General features: G+C 41.4%; 1 protein-coding gene across 5 annotated transcripts in view; it reads left to right on the forward strand.

Annotated features, from left to right (window-relative positions):
- flncb (filamin C, gamma b (actin binding protein 280)) overlaps positions 1-17106 on the forward strand; it is an 86799-nt gene that overhangs the window by 39362 nt on the left and 30331 nt on the right. For 3 of the 5 annotated variants that reach the window (XM_072673021.1, XM_072673025.1, XM_072673022.1), the window contains exons 4-19: positions 5549-5699; positions 6264-6382; positions 6817-6894; positions 7327-7489; positions 7600-7800; positions 8953-9075; positions 11590-11727; positions 12898-13024; positions 13471-13607; positions 13904-14097; positions 14228-14341; positions 14504-14647; positions 15536-15659; positions 15901-16061; positions 16155-16245; positions 16328-16497. In XM_072673021.1, coding sequence (XP_072529122.1) covers positions 5549-5699; positions 6264-6382; positions 6817-6894; positions 7327-7489; positions 7600-7800; positions 8953-9075; positions 11590-11727; positions 12898-13024; positions 13471-13607; positions 13904-14097; positions 14228-14341; positions 14504-14647; positions 15536-15659; positions 15901-16061; positions 16155-16245; positions 16328-16497 — 2235 coding nt within the window. The remainder of the gene's footprint in view (positions 1-5548; positions 5700-6263; positions 6383-6816; positions 6895-7326; positions 7490-7599; positions 7801-8952; positions 9076-11589; positions 11728-12897; positions 13025-13470; positions 13608-13903; positions 14098-14227; positions 14342-14503; positions 14648-15535; positions 15660-15900; positions 16062-16154; positions 16246-16327; positions 16498-17106) is intronic. The other 2 variants (XM_072673023.1, XM_072673024.1) reach the window with 1 other exon arrangement.

Raw genomic sequence — 17106 nt, forward strand, 5'->3', positions numbered from 1 at the left:
CATACAGCCAATGAGGAAAGTAAAATTAAGAAGGATATTAAAAAAATAAGCTACTGTGCTCAAACAGCATCTTAAGCACCTGACATAGCTTGTTTGGGGCCAGCACAGTTCTTTAAATATCATCTAAGCAGAAAGATTCATTAGTAACCCATTCCCAAACAACGGGCTCAGAGAAAAGCACTGGGTGCCCAGCTCTGATGCATTGGCTAGAAGAAGCCTGTTCTAGGCAGCATCACACTGAAGTAATGTGGGGAAAAAGAGTGAGCCATCTACACACACCCCAAAGAGATCAAGACCAGTTGTGCTCTTATGGGCTCTGGCTGCTGATGGCAGGCATATATATATATATTTTCCCCAAACAATTTGGAACACATTGAAATATTATTTTTTTGCTGTCAATACCTCTAAAGCTCACAACCAGTGTTGTTGTGCCACCAATACACAGGTATAGATATAGATGTGTGTGTATAGTATGTATGTTGGGTATTTCAGGATATCACGATGGACATTGATTGGCAGAGCTTGATTGGGTTTACATTGATCTTGCCTGAAACCTGCCAGAAGCTTTCCCTCAGCTGTGCAGGAGGATATTTCCACTGCTGCAGAGACAGTTCAGCTGTGCTGTCAACTGAAGAACCTCTCTTTACTTTCTTACTAAACACACTTGCCTGAGAAGGGATCCAGCTCTCTGGCAATGGAAAGCGTAACCAGGAATGGAGTTTGGAGACGGAAAACATGATCATGACCTCATGTTTTCATGAAGGGAAAATCAAGCTGTATGTGTGTGTTTTTGTGTGTGAGTGTGTGCTACTGACATATTACTAGGCCTACCGGTTTTCCACCCACCCCATTAAAAGCCTTTGATTTGTTAATTTGTTCAATCACTGACCTCATTAGTTTGAGGGAACCTGTGTGTGTGAGGCAGCAGGAGAAAGTGGATCCTGTGTCCCTAACAGATGTGTTCTGAATCACATGTAAAAAAATATATACTGGACACCAACAAAAGGGTTTAATGTAATACTGAAAAGGGGTTCTTTGTCTTGTAATAGTACTGGAACCCTGGTTGGTGTAATATAAAATATTTTTAATAGAGTTCTGCATGAAATCATTTGCAAAATATTTTTCCACCAATCTGACAGACCCTATAAGCAGGCAAAAAAACATTTAAGCATTCAGATGGTTCTTTGAGTTGGTATGGCTCTATACAGAACCATTGCCTTTACTAAAGAACCCTTGAAGAACCTTATTTAGACATCTGGATTTGAGATAATTCTCAAACGTGCACTGTACTCACACTTAAACCAAATCATGGCATTAATTTTTATGGACGAAAGTATTTGGACACCTGCTCATTCATTGTTTCTTTTAAAAGCAAAGCTGTTAAGAAATAGTTCATCCTGCTTTTGTTGGAGTCACTTTCTCACCTGTCCAGGAGCATTGCTGTGGAGATTTAATTGCATTTGGAGCGTTAGTGAGATCAGGATGTTGGATGACTACCACCCACCTCATCCCAAAGTACTGGATGGAGCACCATCATTCCAGAGAGCACAGTTGCACAGCTCCACCGCTTAATGCTGGGGGTTCTATATCGCTATAACCCATGCCTGGCATTAGACATGGTGCGGGCAGGTAAAGATTCGCTTAGTGGTACGGTGTGTGGAGCTTGGAAGCAGAGGCGGACGTAGATGCAGGTTTTTATTGAGACAAGGAAAACACAACAGAACAAACAGGCTACAAACTGAACAAACCAAACACTGAGACTAAGAAAAGAAACAAACAAGCAGAACAAACGGGATAAGCAAAACCTAATATGCATTAAAACTGACAAACTAGACAGACAGACAGACACCGAACAAGATTGCCAAGCCAACAAAACCACAAACTGATATGGAAACATATACATGTTAACATGCACAAGACCAGACAAGGAAAGGGTGAAGCAAAGGGGTACTTATTCAGAGAGACAATGAGAACCACCTGGGACTAACAAGAGGGCGTGGCTACAGAGGAGACACAAGAGGGAACACTAATGAACAGGGTACAAACAGAGCCATGTGCTGGAGTGAACAGGGACAGGCATGACTCTTAGTCTCAAAGAGGACTCCTTAGGTCTCAAGTTTCACAGTTACCTTGTTTGGTCCGGACCTTTGGAATTTTAAGTTTGGTCCGAATTAAAAATAGCAGGTGTAAAAGGTTTCTCCGAAAACGGTCCAGGCAAAGGGATCAAACTTGGTCAAGCAGAACACCACGTTGAACCATGGTTTGGTGCATTTGCATTATGAAAACACCCATATATATGATGAGAATGTAGGTATCAAGCAAAGTGGTCCAGACTTTCAGGTGTGAAAACTCCCATAGTCTCATTTGGACTTGACTTGGTCTCGGTCTCCACTAGTCACAGTCCTGTACTACAAAGGTGGTCTTACCGATATAATCAACCATGAACAAAACTTTACGAATAGCTGGGCAGCTGAACGTAACTTCACTGTAATTTTGCTCTCCCTTAGTGTCTTTATGTGACTCGGGTCTTGTGGCAGTGTGTACAGTATCAGCATGGGCACATTTTATGTGAGTTTGCGCTACAGGAACGGGCCAGGATTTGCTCACAGTACACAGTAAATACACAGTAAAAACACAGCAGCAGGGTGTCTGGTTCAGGGAGAGTTTAGCCACTTCCCTCAAGAGAGAGATGGGGAATTTTTGGAATGCATTCAGTGAGTTTCTGCCCTGCTGTGAGACTTTCAGTTCAGCCATCAGATCCTTGTCATTCCCTCTCTCTCTTTCTGTCTGTCTTTTTTTCTTTCTGTCTCTCTCTTCCATCCCTCTCTGCGGCTGTGCTAAATACCATGTGGCACTATTTCCAGAAGGCCCTTATCCCTGAAGCCTGAGGTTAAATATAGCAGCCACTTAAACGGCATGGTGTGAAAGAGGGGCCTCAGTCGAGAGAAGAGTGACTCGCAGAAACAGGGTCTGCGAACAGAAGTGAATGCAAAAATTCTAAATGCAGAAAAAACATTTTCATATTATCAGAACTTAAGACCATGATGTTGTCGAGAAGTGTGAAAATGCAAAGCTTTTTAGGCAGAGAATAAACTGGGCTGTTTAACTGCAGCTGTCATACATTAATTCATTAATATTAATCGACATGTATTAAAGACCTGTGTGGGATTTTTTTATTATTTTTAAAGCTGTGCACTGTGTAACACTGCACTTTCATCACACCAAGCCAAATCGCTTCCCTCACCAACTGTTTTGACCATTTTGTTCAGAGTGAAAGTGTATGCAAACTTTCAGGCTAGTCCTGTGCGTGGCTTAATATGCCATAGAATTAATGTTTTAATTACAAATTTATATATATATATATATCAATTTGGTTGGGGTGCAACATGTTTACCACCCTGTTATTTTTTGATTAAACTAAAACACATTGATTTTTCTTTTAAGGTGGGCTCATGGCTCTGCTCTGATTGGCCGTCTTACGGCACCACGGCAGCTCACACAGAAGCCACGTAGCATAGCATAGCTTTGCTTTTAGCCCTGTAACAAGAACATCAACCCCATTTACACTTCATCTGTCTTTAGTATCAGGATTATGTCTGGATAAGACCAAGCCACATAAAAATGCTGGTATAAACTCCCTTAAGACGCATTTAAACCAGACACAGAATTCCATCACTCAAACCACCCATTTGATTTGAAAAATACAGGTCCCCGAAAAAAAGTACAGGCTGCTGAATTTTGTTTGCCAGTGAAAGAGGGCTGTCTGTCACACACGTTCATTAGAATATTAAGACCATGCCCAGATGGTCTTCAGAGGGCATTTTGCTCTGTGTTTTCTACTTGCTAAAGTTTAGTAAAAAAAAAAAAAAAATCTATATATTAAAATATGTTCCCAGGGTCTTTAAAATAACGGTAATGATGATAAATGACCATATTTTATATTTTTGTATTGTGATCAACTTTGTTATCATGATACACAATGTGCTTTTCTTAGCATATTGAGGATATTGTCAGTACTTAATAAACACTGATCAGCTGCAGGTTTCATTACAGACAGTGTATTTACACTGACTTAATTAGATAAAGTTCAGCAGATGTTGAATATAAATCACTGTGTTCAGTATGGGAGAGAATCTGAATAGTAGTTTTTAAGAATCTGTCGCTACTGATGGATACCGTATTTAGTCTTTAAATATGGTGATAAAGTATTTTAACCATATTGCCCAGCCCTAGTCTATTGTAAATCTGTTGTTTATTCATCAAGTGTATAGGAAGGTAACAGATAGTTACCAGCATGAAAATATGGGAATGTTAATCTCACTAAAAAGCACAGAGCTTGGCCGCAGAGCTCGGATAAAGGCTATCAAAAAAGAATGAATAATAGGAATTAAAGGCAGCAGCAATCAGCGTCATGGGAAAGGTCCGTCACATTATACTAATGGCTCATAAAATGATAAAACGACGCCTTAACACAATCAAGCTGCGCTGACTGCATTTTGAAGTCATTACACAAATTCTCTCAGTCATACGTGATCTTAAGCACAGGTTTGGTGATTGTGTTTGTGTGTGTGTGTGTGTGTGCGTATGAGAGGGCGCCTGCACCTGCACTGCTATTCAGAGGACTGTAATGACACACAGCAGTCTGAATTCAATAGGAGTCAAATGTGCAGACCAGATGGAGCTGACTCTCTCCCCTTCTCTCGCGCTCTCTCCTTCTCATTTTTGCTTTCTTGCCTTTTCTTTTTTATGTGTCTCATTTCCAGTCTGGCTCAATGATTTTCTCAATAACTCTTGGACCATAGATCATTCATGCACGCTTCTACCCATGGCAGGAAGCTCCGGGTGATTGTAGGCCCAGTAGCGTGCACCTCGGCTGCAGTTGAGGATGCTTTTGATGTGGTGCCTACGCTCCATGACTCACTTCCTATGTGCTTTATCTTAATTATAGTGAAGGACACCGACATATCTTCATTCCTGACAAGTTCTGTTTGCAAAATCAGTTTGAGATGGAGGCTTAGTCATTTTTTTACATATTCACATTCATGTAAAACGTAGAAAAGCAAGGACAAAGTTAGGACACATGTATTGGTTAGAGGGGATTCTGGAGGGGCCTGTCTAATTGAAACCTCAGACATTTCGCTTGGTTTGCTCTTGATTGTTGAAGTGAGTGGGATCACCAGGGCAAAATCCAAAGAGCTCCAACAATCTTAATCTTAATGTCATAACGGGATCTACAGGTGGTTCCTACTACGTTTAATGTCAAAGTACAGCATCTCCCATCAGAAAGAGACAAAACAATGTGCTTTTTCAATCTTAAAGAAGACGTATGTCCTCTATCAAGATGTCCACCAAATGTCCTTATGTTTAAATATGTTAATAGAGATGAAAGGTTTTCATATAGTGTAACTGCATAACTGCATATGGCAGTAGAGAACTCCAGTTGGCTTTTGCATGGTGTTAAAATGTCTTAATGATTGGTGATTAAATTCATGTGTTGTTCCACATCAACCCTGCAGATCTTTGACTCACTGGCCTTTACCCTGTGCAGGTGATCGCTCCTGAGGAGATTGTGGACCCAAATGTGGATGAGCACTCAGTGATGACCTACCTTTCCCAGTTCCCCAAAGCCAAGCTGAAGCCAGGAGCTCCCCTGCGCTCCAAAACTCTGCACCCCAAGAGGGCCAAAGCCTACGGACCCGGTACGAGATGGCTTTCACGACCACTCACTCAGACAAGTTTAAATAGAGCAAGCACTTTTATCTTCATCCTTCTGTTTTGCCTCTCTCTCTCTCTCTCTCTCTCTCTCTCTCTCTCTCTCTCTCTCTTTCCCACTCAATTTCTGTCTCACTTTCTTGTTCCCTGTCTCTCTCGCTCACTTGCTCTCTCTCTTTCTCTCTCTCTCCTTTGCTTTTTCTCCCTTATTCGCTTGCTTTCTCATTCTTTATCTCTATCTCTCTTGCTCACTTGTTTGCTCTCTCTCTCTCTCACGCTCTTGCTCACTTGCATGCTCTTTCCATTTAACTCTCGCTCTGTCTCTCTCTCACCCATGTTTTTTTATTCTCTTTCTCTCACTCTCGCTTACTCGTTTTTTTGTTTTTCGCTCTTCCTCTATTGCTCTTTCTCTCGAATGTATGCTCTGTCTTCATATTCTCTCTTACTTGCTCTTTCATTCTCTCTTTTGTTCTTTCTCTCTCTCTCTCTCTCTCTCTCTCTCTCTCTCTCTCACGCAAACTCTCTCTGTCTCTCTCGCACTCTCTCCACAGGCATTGAGCCCAGAGGCAACATGGTGTTGAGGCCAGCTGAATTTGTGGTTGAGACAGTAGAGGCGGGGCTTGGAGAGGTCCTGGTGTACATCGAGGATCCTGAGGGTCACACAGAAGAGGTCACCTTAGAATGAATTCAGCCCTTATTCATTTTCATGATACATACGTAACACTGTATTTCGTTTTGGAGAGTCTTGATTGGACACATGAATTAGCGCATAACGTAATAACTATAAATTCCACTAAATTAACATGGCGAGCCATAAGTAGAGCAGGCCGAACAGAGTGATGGAATCAGTATTAGCCCTGTCATTCAAATACAGCTTTTAAAGTCATACCTTCAGCACCTTTGGCAGAATATGCTGGACTGTGCTTATGGGGACCTTAGGACAAATTATCAGCAAACTGACAATAGCAATAGCAAAGTGGAGTGCAGTATTCCCCCTCATAAACCTCTGTTCTAAAAAGAATCCGTACACTGAGAGGCTTCAGTCATAGAGGAGCTGGAACCATATAATTCACTTTGACTTCTTTCTGCCTCTTCTTCTACCAGGCTAGAGTGATCCCTAACAATGACAAGAACAGGAGCTACTCTGTCATCTATATGCCCAAAGTGGAGGGACTTCACAAGGTACCAAGCATAAAGATGTCTTTTTTACTTGCATGTTATTTATCTGCCATAGTGCAGTCGTTCCTTACATTGTGTCAAAATGTCATGATAAGTGGACAAATAGAAATGCTCTAAAATGAACAAAGATTTCTTCACATTGCCACAGTAACAAAAATAACTAATGGATAAAAGCAGTACTGCAGATAAAGGCTGGTGCGCAAGCAAAGCTAGGTCTAGATTCATTCATTATAAATGTGCACCATGCCCCTCCTCCAGAGGATATGATGTGAGAAATCCGCATACTAATACTAAGTGTGAACAGCAATGCATTTTGCAATCATTTCTGGTCGGATTAACCAAGGCGCATGTTAATGCCGGATGTACACAGGCCCTAAATGCAGTGCTACGGTTCCTGCATGTCTAACAGGGAATACTACTTGTTTCTATGTCTAGGTGAAGGTCCTCTTTGCTGGGCAGGACATTAACCACAGTCCTTTCCTAGTGAATGTATCCAAGGCTCTAGGAGACCCCAACAAAGTGCAGGCCCGCGGCCCAGGTCTGGAACCGGTGGGCAATGTGGCCAACAAGCCGACATACTTTGACATCTATACCGCAGGTACAGGACCACTATTGGTTGTGACATGGTGGTTAAGAAAACATGGTTTTATATATATTTTTACTTTATCTTTATTTTAATAAGGTTTATCTTAACCGTCTTAACCTCAGGTGCAGGTGCAGGTGATGTAGGCGTGATCATCGTGGACTCTCAAGGCCGCCGGGACACAGTGGAGATCATACTGGAGAACAAAGGAGACAGCGTTTTCCGCTGCACATACGGCCCTGTGCTGGAAGGCCCTCATGTTATCTATGTGACATTTGCTGGCCAGCAGATACCCAGAAGCCCTTTCACTGTCCACATCTCAGAGGGTGAGCAGCTCTTTCTGATAGGCCTGTTTAATGGTTCTGGAAATTAGTCTCACATTGATCTCATACTGATCTATTAATGACTGTAATAAATAGCTGTTTCCCTTCCTAAGTCTCATATGTCTACAGATCAAGGGTTCTCAAACTATTACAGACCTCTTAAGAGTTCAGGCTTGGAAACAAACGACCTGGATCAGATAATCTAAGGCCCAGTCCACATGTATTAGGATATTTTTGAAAACGTACACACACAAAAAACACTTACATTAGTAGTCTCCAACCCTGCTCCTGGAGCACTACCTTCCCACAGACTTTGAATCCAGTCCTACTGTACCCCACCTATATTGTATAACTAACTGCTGCCTTCGGACGTTCTTGATTGGTTGAATGTGGTGTTATCTTTGGGTTGGATTTGAACCATGTCACAGAAGGTAGCTCTCCAAGAGGAGGGTTAAACGCGCAGGTTAACATAGTGATGTCAGAATTTACAAAAAGTTGTATTGTGTTTATCCACACAAAAACACTCTTACATCCACACTCAGAAACCTGAACCATGGACAGAAATGTGTGGATGGGAGGCTAAAACACAAAGAAAAAGCTATGTTTTAAAACATATCCAGATATGTTATATGTGGGCTGGGCCTTAGCCTAATATAAACACACATACAGTTCTAATAGTAACATATTATTGCAATCCTAAAAAAAACTCAATAACTTTGTAGGAAAAGGACAAATGTTTTTATCAACTGTTTCTATATTTCAAAAATACAGAACAGCTATGATAACAGCTACGATTTTTGACTTACAGCATGTGATTAGGTTGAGAGCCCTTGCTGTATCTAATAGAAATCTTCCAGAGGGGATCTAATAGTGGGCTATGCACTAATCCTCCAAGACTGTATGTAGAGACTGTCTGTTGCCGAATGTGTTGAGAGACCCTCCCCTGATCCCCTGGTCCAGACTGGAATGTGGTTTGAGATTGTTGTTGTTGTTGTTGTTGTTTTTTTCTTCTTCTTTTTTGTCTTTGAGGGTCTGCGTGTTCTCTGTTCCGGGGGGTTCGGCACTGCCCTCCCCCGCAACACACACCACAAACACACACATTATAATATAAAGGGTTTTCCTGTATTATTGTCTTTCGCCTGTGTGTCGTTCTAGCTCCTCCGAGCGGCGTGCCGGCCGGCTCCCCGGTTCAGATAATCCCCCAGTCTATTCGCACGCCGCCCTCCGAAAAGACCAAGAAAGTGCCCCCCCCAACGCCGCCCAAACCCAGGCGACCAAGTTAGTACGGGCTGCTGGGGCGCGGCACATGCCTGCAGAAGCTTGGTCGCTTATTCCTTCCCTCCCTGTCCTTCCCTTTCCCCTCTGTCCTCCGTCCAACCTCTCCCCGGTGTGTCCTTCCCGACATGCCACCCTTCTTCCTCCCTCGTGCCCTCAGCTGTCTGGCATGTGCTGCCTCTGTCGTATACAGCAGACCCTTGCATAAAGCTTTCAGCAGAGAGAGAGAGAGATTGGGATGAGTAAGAGTGTGTGTGGGAGAGAGAGAGAGAGTGTGTGTGTGTTAGACATTCGGTAATATATAACAGCTAGACTTGGCTGCCAATGTCGCCTTAACCCGCAAAAAAAACGCAAGCCATCACTCAGTGGTGGAGCTGGACGATCACCTTTACACATGCTCCGTTGAGACGGTGAGAGGTCACCAAGCAAAGCACAGCAGCACGGCCTCTACAATTGGATTGGATCTGGGACTTTAATCCTCTAATATTTAATAATGTGTAACCATTCCTAACTCAAATCCTCCAATTAATTCACTTTAACCCTGTCTAGCTTGTGAGGAGCTTCCAGTTTATTAGGTACACTACTGACTCCTGACTGTAGCCTTCGTGTTGCTGCATAAATAATCAACCCCAATCCCTCTTGACCCCATTTGTCAGTGGAAAGAGACCACTGTAGAACCACCACAGACCAGATGTTGTTTGGGTGGTGGACCATTCTCAGCACATAACGCTACTTAAACATTGTATTGTAGTGCGTGTTGCGCTGGTGCAGAGGTATCAGGCAGTCGCGCGACTAAGGGGGGTTTACACACTGTATACATTGTACACACACAGGTGGCGTTTTATTTATTTATTTATTTATTTATTTATTTATTTAGCAGACTGAGCTACTTCTTTCTGTCTGTTCTCAAGTCAGTGAGCTGCATTATGCTTACTGTTCAGTCCTAATGCATTTTAAGTTATACAGAGTGTTTCAGCCTGGACAGCTGGACCACCTTGGTAAAAAAAACAAAACAAAAAAAAAACTTATGACACTTTATTAGACTGTAAACACACAAGCAGAGGCAGTCAGTGGTCCTATGGTGGTCCCTTGGGTTGGTAGATAATGCCTTCATCAGACATCATGACATCATCAGGTGGGCTACAGTGACCTACACGCATACAAAGTGCACCTGATAAAGCTTTAGATGGTTTCACAAATTGCAGTAGAGGAATGTTCTACCACTAATGCATTGCTAAAGTTTTAGGCCTCATGGGGCTGTTGTCAAAGTGACCGTCTAGGTTTGTGAGAAGCATAAATACGTCCTCTTCATAAAGCGGCATGACTGTCTTCATCGCCATCATCATCATCATGATCATCATCATCATTATCATTGTCGCAGTCTTTGCTCCTCTTGCCTCCCAGAACGTCGTTCTGGTCCTAGAAATTCATGCTGCTGACTAACAGAGAACGTGGATGCTCTAATTGTTCTAACATGTGGATGCTCTTTCTGAGACACGGTATTGAATTAACAGCATTATACTAATGATCTCACCAGCAAATCCACCTTCTTTTCTCCAGTCCAGTCTATATCCTGTACCCTGATTGTCTGGCTGTGATGTATCGCTAGGTTAGACAGAGATTACAGCTCGACTGTAGTGGCTTTTCCGTTTGAGGGGCTTTTTGATGTGTTTAGATTGAACCCTTTTTTTATTGCTCTGCAGGAGCTCATTAGTGAATTTGTAGCTGCTCAGTAGAGGATCCAGCAAGAGAGCTGCAGATTTGAAACAAATCCATTTTGCTCTGATTCAGTGACATTACAACCTACTTGACTGTGGCTAATGACTAATCTTCTTGGAAAGACTGACCTATTTGCGAACAGTTTTCCCTTTGATGATCCCTCTTTAGCACCGCAGAATGTTCCAGCAAGTCAGAGTATGATTTTTGCTTTTCATCTGAGTTAATTTTTTTTTTCACTTTCCTAAGAAGCTCGATGTATTTTAATAGGCGTTGTCACATAAAAACCTGGTAGGAAAAAGAGCCCGCTTACCTTTAATGTAAAAAGAGTTTATTCTAAGTCATTTTGGAGCATTTCTATTGCTCTATTCTTCATAAAATTTGGACACAACGTAAAGAGAATCCAGATTCACATTATGTCAGAAAGTGAAAATCGTCAAAAAATCAAGACATGGAGCAGCGATGATGTGTAAGATTATAATCAAAGAAGATCTAATAAAAACAAGCACTTGGGAAACCATGATTTTGAATCAGTTTGCTCTTCTTTAGTGATCTTTTCCACCTTTTTACCCCACATTGTTCTTATTGTTGTACTTTAACTGTCATACCGTGCATCTCTGTGCGTATCTCTTCCATATGTAACAACATGTTCGTCAGAACTAACTCTAAACCCTCCCGCCCGGCTGTGTGTATTGTATGTTGAGCGTATGTCCGTCTGTTTCTCAGTGTATCTCTATACTGTACGTGTGTTTGTGTGCGTTTTCAAGTGATCTAAGTCTAACACCCCTTCCTGCTCATCAGCGAGTAATCCGAATGCGTGCCGGGCCATCGGGCGAGGTCTGCAGCCTAAAGGCGTGCGGGTGAAAGAGGTGGCGGATTTTAAAGTGTACACCAGAGGAGCTGGCAGCGGAGACCTGAGAGTTCTCATCAAAGGCCCAAGTAAGTCATTTCTGGAACTGTGCTGAGTTTTTACTGCAAAACTGGGTAAAGCCCTTTTTAGTCTGCTCACAATATGAGATCTTGCCTGCCAAAATGAAACCATCAAAGTCTTGATGTGTAATGATTTTAATATATGTGTAAAAAAGTACCTTCGAAATGGTGGATCAGAATTGAAACCTTCAGATGATTTTGATTATGATTTATTAAGTGTTAATGATAATAAATGAGTGTCTTTAAGTTATCTTTATCTCAGTAATATATTTCTAAATAAATTAATATATATATATATATATATATATATATATATATATATATATATATATATATATATATATGAATACCATAGTAAAATCTCATGGTTGTGATTTTCTGGGGGATATTTTACTTTGAAAAAGATACAGTGGAGCACCTTAATCTGAGCCTAAGCAGTCTGTATAGTATAGAATTCTAGCCTTCCACATTTGTTTTGCCTTAAATGCTTATGTTAATTAGTCATGTTAATAAATCATAATTAAATATGAGCCTAAATTATATGCATCATAAAACATGCATGTAAGCTGTGTGCATTAGGGCAAACATTAAAGGTGCCATAGAATGTATAGCATTTGTTCAGTTGTTTATTTGATGATAATGTATAGATATTAAGTATTTGATATAGTTGGGCCTTTTTAGCATTTTAAGCTGCTCTACTGGCTTTCCTTGCAGAACTCCCTTGGTTAGCTTTCTGGTGGTGCTATGGCCGCCACGGGCCATTTTAGGGTTTAAGTAGCCATTTCATTTAGCCTCAGAATGGCAGCTCTGTTTTTTATGTTGAAATTTCTTAGCAGTAAAGAGACAACATTGTTTGAGAGTCACAGTTTGTCACTTTTATGTGCTGCACTTTTATCATTCAACACCTTTAAAATATTAATATTAGTATATGAAGTCAAAACACATATTCAGGCACTATTCTGTTCTAAAATGTATTGAAATTTGAATCAAATTCTGAATTGAATTGTGGCTTTCTTATGTATGATTTTACCATTTCTATTCTATTGGATTATTTAACATGACTTGTTACAAAAAAGTATCTAGCATTTTCATTTTAAAAAATGTCAGCATGTGATATTATTATGATAGTGACGATATGGAAAATTCTTTCTTTGGTTGTGCGTGTGTTTTTGTGTACAGAAGGTGGAGATGAGCCAGTGAAGGTGCATGATTTGGGTGATGGAGTGTATGAATGTGACTACTACCCCATTTTTACTGGCAAATACACTGTGATCATCACTTGGGGCGGCCATGCAATCCCACGCAGGTGAGCTTCTCCACACATTACACAAACTGCTGGAACTTTAGAGGTGAGGAGAAGCAGGATGCATTTGCAAGTCAGGGAATATGGGATCACTTATTATAAAAACACAAAAGCAAGAAAGCTAACAAAAAGGGACACAAAACACAAAAGGGAGAAAAAGCACAAACTGAAAAGCATAAATAAACTATAACATTAGACAAGGAAAACAAGAGGGCGGGGATATAGACTAGATGTAGGTGGGACTGGAGAGTACCACAGAACCAAGGGCTCTTGGCAGAATCCTGAGGGAGAGATGTAAACACAGAAACATCTAAATGAATAAAGGCCAGTGATTGTGATTTGTAATTAAAGGCAAAAACAAAAGAAATGAAGAGAACCCTGCCAGAGCAACCAACAAGCAACATTGTCCTAACTCTCCTCATTGTGTGTGTGTGTGTGTTTGTGTATAGCCCGTTCGAAGTGGTGGTCAGTGAAGACGCTGGGCCTCAGAAGGTGAGAGCGTGGGGTCCGGGCCTTGAGACAGGAATGGTGGGAAAGTCAGCTGACTTTGTGGTGGAGGCCATCGGCACGGAGGTGGGAACTCTGGGTAAGGTCACAGTTGCTGTTTCCTTTTCTTTTTCCACACACTCAGCCCAGCCTGGGGCCCTGGAGCCTGGGACTGTGTTTATGGGGTGTGAGTGTGGCAGAGAGCAGGCAGGAAAGCCTATAAACTTGAGCTTCTCTCCTCTGACATTAGCAAGTGGTATGCATTTCTCCAAAGGTTTTTTTTTCCTGCTGTCTGAGAAATACATCCCAGAGTATTTTTTATTGGGTGCAAGGGATAATCTCAGATTTGCTGTCTGAGACCTGAGTGAATTTGAGACTGTGTGTCTGTTTGTGAAGGATTCTCCATCGAAGGCCCATCACAGGCTAAGATTGAGTGTGATGATAAGGGTGATGGTTCCTGTGATGTTCTCTACTGGCCCACGGAGCCTGGCGACTATGCCGTCCATGTGATCTGTGATGATGAGGATATTAAAGATAGTCCCTTCATGGCCCACATCCTCCCTGCAGCCAATGATGTTTTCCCAGAGAAGGTCAGCCCCTCCTGCCCACTGGTTTGACCAGGGTTTTTATTACCAGTTATAATCCAGATTAATACAATACACAGTACATTTATAAAAAAAATCACAGATATTCATAGTTTATTGACTGATCCTGATGCAGGTGAAATGTTATGGTCCTGGCTTGGAACCCACTGGTTGCATTGTGAACAAACCAGCAGAGTTCACTATAGATGCAAGGGGAGCAGGCAGGGGCCAGCTGAAGATCTATGCTCAGGTACTGGCCTTTATTTTATTATTCAAATCTGAATTTGTGTGTGTGTGTGTGGGGGGGGGGATTCAGTATTTTCTAGAACTGAGCAATGTTATTTTATTCAATGTAAAAAAAGTATATTTTGTATTATTATGTTCTGAAATGTATATTAATTTTTCCCTATAGGACTCTGAAGGCTACCCCATCGATATCCAGATCACCGATAATGGTGACAGCACCTTCTTTTGTGTCTACATCCCCACAAAGCCCATCAAGCACACCATCATCATCACCTGGGGAGAAGTGAATGTCCCTAACAGCCCATTCAGGGTAAGAACTCACTTGTGTGCTTGCCATATTTCAAAAAACAAACAAACAAAAAAAATCATCAGGGTAGAAACTGCAGTATTAAGTGTTGTTCACTTCAACAGATTTGGAGATTGGACACTGAAAGGAATTCTTTATTATTATATCAGTCACCAACAGGAGTACAAACAACAGCTGTGTAAAATGTTGTTAATTATGAACATTTGTGGCATCGTACAATGGTTCAGTTTATGTTGATGGTCCGCTACAGATCTTCTGTTTAATCACATTTCTGTTGAAGCTCAGTTAAGGTTATGGTAAGGTTTAGATTTGGTGTTGTATTTTTAAGATATTTAGGTAAATGTACGGTACAGGACCATCAAAATATAGCTTCACTGTTCTTCACCATTCTGTAATGCTTGGAGCCTTGAGGCAGGCTGGCAGGAACAGGCCATACATATTCAGAATACAGAAAAGTAAAACAGAACAAGCCCCAAAAGCAATGAAACAAATACAGGCTAGAGAAGAACTCAGAAACTTGGAATGAAAAACTGAGAATAATATTATACATTATATTATACATACTATAATATTTTACATACATATAGTTAAATTATACAAATAATATTATACAGTATTATACATTGATATTATTATACATAAAAATAAGTCCACAAAGTAGCTGCAGGTGTGTGTCTGTGTACTATTATACAGAATGAGCCATTAATACAAAAGTACTATTATTATGAAACAATTATATACGCAGTCCCAAAGCCCCCCAAAGCCACCACTGCCTTATATTCATCTTCTCATCTTCAATACAAACACAGGATTATGCATATTTACAAAAGGCTGCATTCACTCTATTATTTGTGTTCCTTGTCTTTGTCCTTGACCTCAACCTAAACCCAGGTGACCATTGGAGAAGGCAGCCACCCTGAGAATGTGAAGGTGTATGGGCCTGGAGTAGAGAAGACTGGCTTGAAAGCCAACGAACCTACCTACTTCACCGTGGACTGCAGCGAGGCTGGTCAAGGTCGGACCACACTTTTCTACAACTAGTCTCTAGTCAGCTTATTGCTATGCTTATTAATGTCTATTATATAGTGCATATCAACGCCACCTGATCCAACTCATTACTGCTGAATGGGATGTGTTAGACTTGATAGTGTTAGGGTTGAAACCAGCAGGGAGGTAGCTCTCCAGGAGGAGGGTTGAAAACCACTGCTGTAGTGCAACGTCTAACAGAACCATGCTTTTGCTTTCTGGCTCTATAGGAGATGTCAGCATTGGAATCAAGTGTGCTCCTGGAGTGGTGGGCCCTGCTGAGGCTGACATCGACTTTGACATAATCAAAAATGACAATGACACCTTCACTGTTAAATATACTCCCCCTGGCCCAGGGCGATACACTATCATGGTGCTGTTTGCTGACCAGGTAAGTTATTTTGTGTTCATGCGGAGAAGATTACACAATCTGTTGTCTGATTTCATTTTGATGGTAATAATACTGTGTGTGTGACCCCTTTAGGAAATCCCTATCAGCCCCTTCCGCATTAAAGTGGACCCCTCCCATGATGCCAATAAAGTGAAAGCAGAAGGACCTGGACTCTGCAAGACCGGTAAGATGCTGTGTTTCTGTGAGAAATGAAACTCTCTTAGAGCTGACTGTGCTGATTGATATGTCATGTTAATGGTCCACAGGTGTGGAAGTGGGCAAGCCAACCCACTTTACAGTCTACACTAAAGGAGCAGGCAAGGCCACGCCTGAGGTGCACTTCACAGGAGCCCTTAAAGGAGAGGCTGTCAGTGACTTTGAGATCATAGATAACCATGACTACTCCTACACTGTACGCTACACTGCTGTACAGCAGGTAAGGGGAAGATGTTTATATATATATATATATATATATATATATATATATATATAAAGGTGCTCTGTGAAGCTTGTTTAGCAACAGTATTGATGTCTTAAAGAATGCCATGCAGTTTTCCCCAAGAGCCTAATGAATACAAATGAAGAGCCGACATGCTACACGTGCACTGTAGGCTAATTGATTTGGCTGTGTGCTTGTTTTCACAGAAGAATATTAGCAGCTCAGTACGCCTGAGCAGGAAATGTGTGTAAAGTAGATCACAGTAATGTCTGACTACCTCCAAGCCATATTGGCACATGCTTGCAGCAGAATTTAAGAGAGTTTTATAGGACTAATGGGTGATGTTAAGTATGTGTTGGGTCGTCAGGAGTCAGAATGGAAAAATTCACCTTTGCTACATCTGTTGTAAACATGTGTACTCACCGCTTGCAGTGCTGTCACAGTAGTTTGGAGAGTGAGAATGCCTGTTTTAAAGCCTTTCTCCATCACTGTAGGGTGTAGGGGTGATTCCCACTGGTTGTATGAAGGCATGCTGGGTATTGTAGTGAGAATTGGATGAAAACACAAGGATACAAAATTGTCAATTCTGTCAAACTTTCAATACGG

The sequence above is a fragment of the Salminus brasiliensis genome, chromosome 2, assembly GCF_030463535.1.
Source record: "Salminus brasiliensis chromosome 2, fSalBra1.hap2, whole genome shotgun sequence".
In the NCBI taxonomy this organism is placed as follows: domain Eukaryota; kingdom Metazoa; phylum Chordata; class Actinopteri; order Characiformes; family Bryconidae; genus Salminus; species Salminus brasiliensis.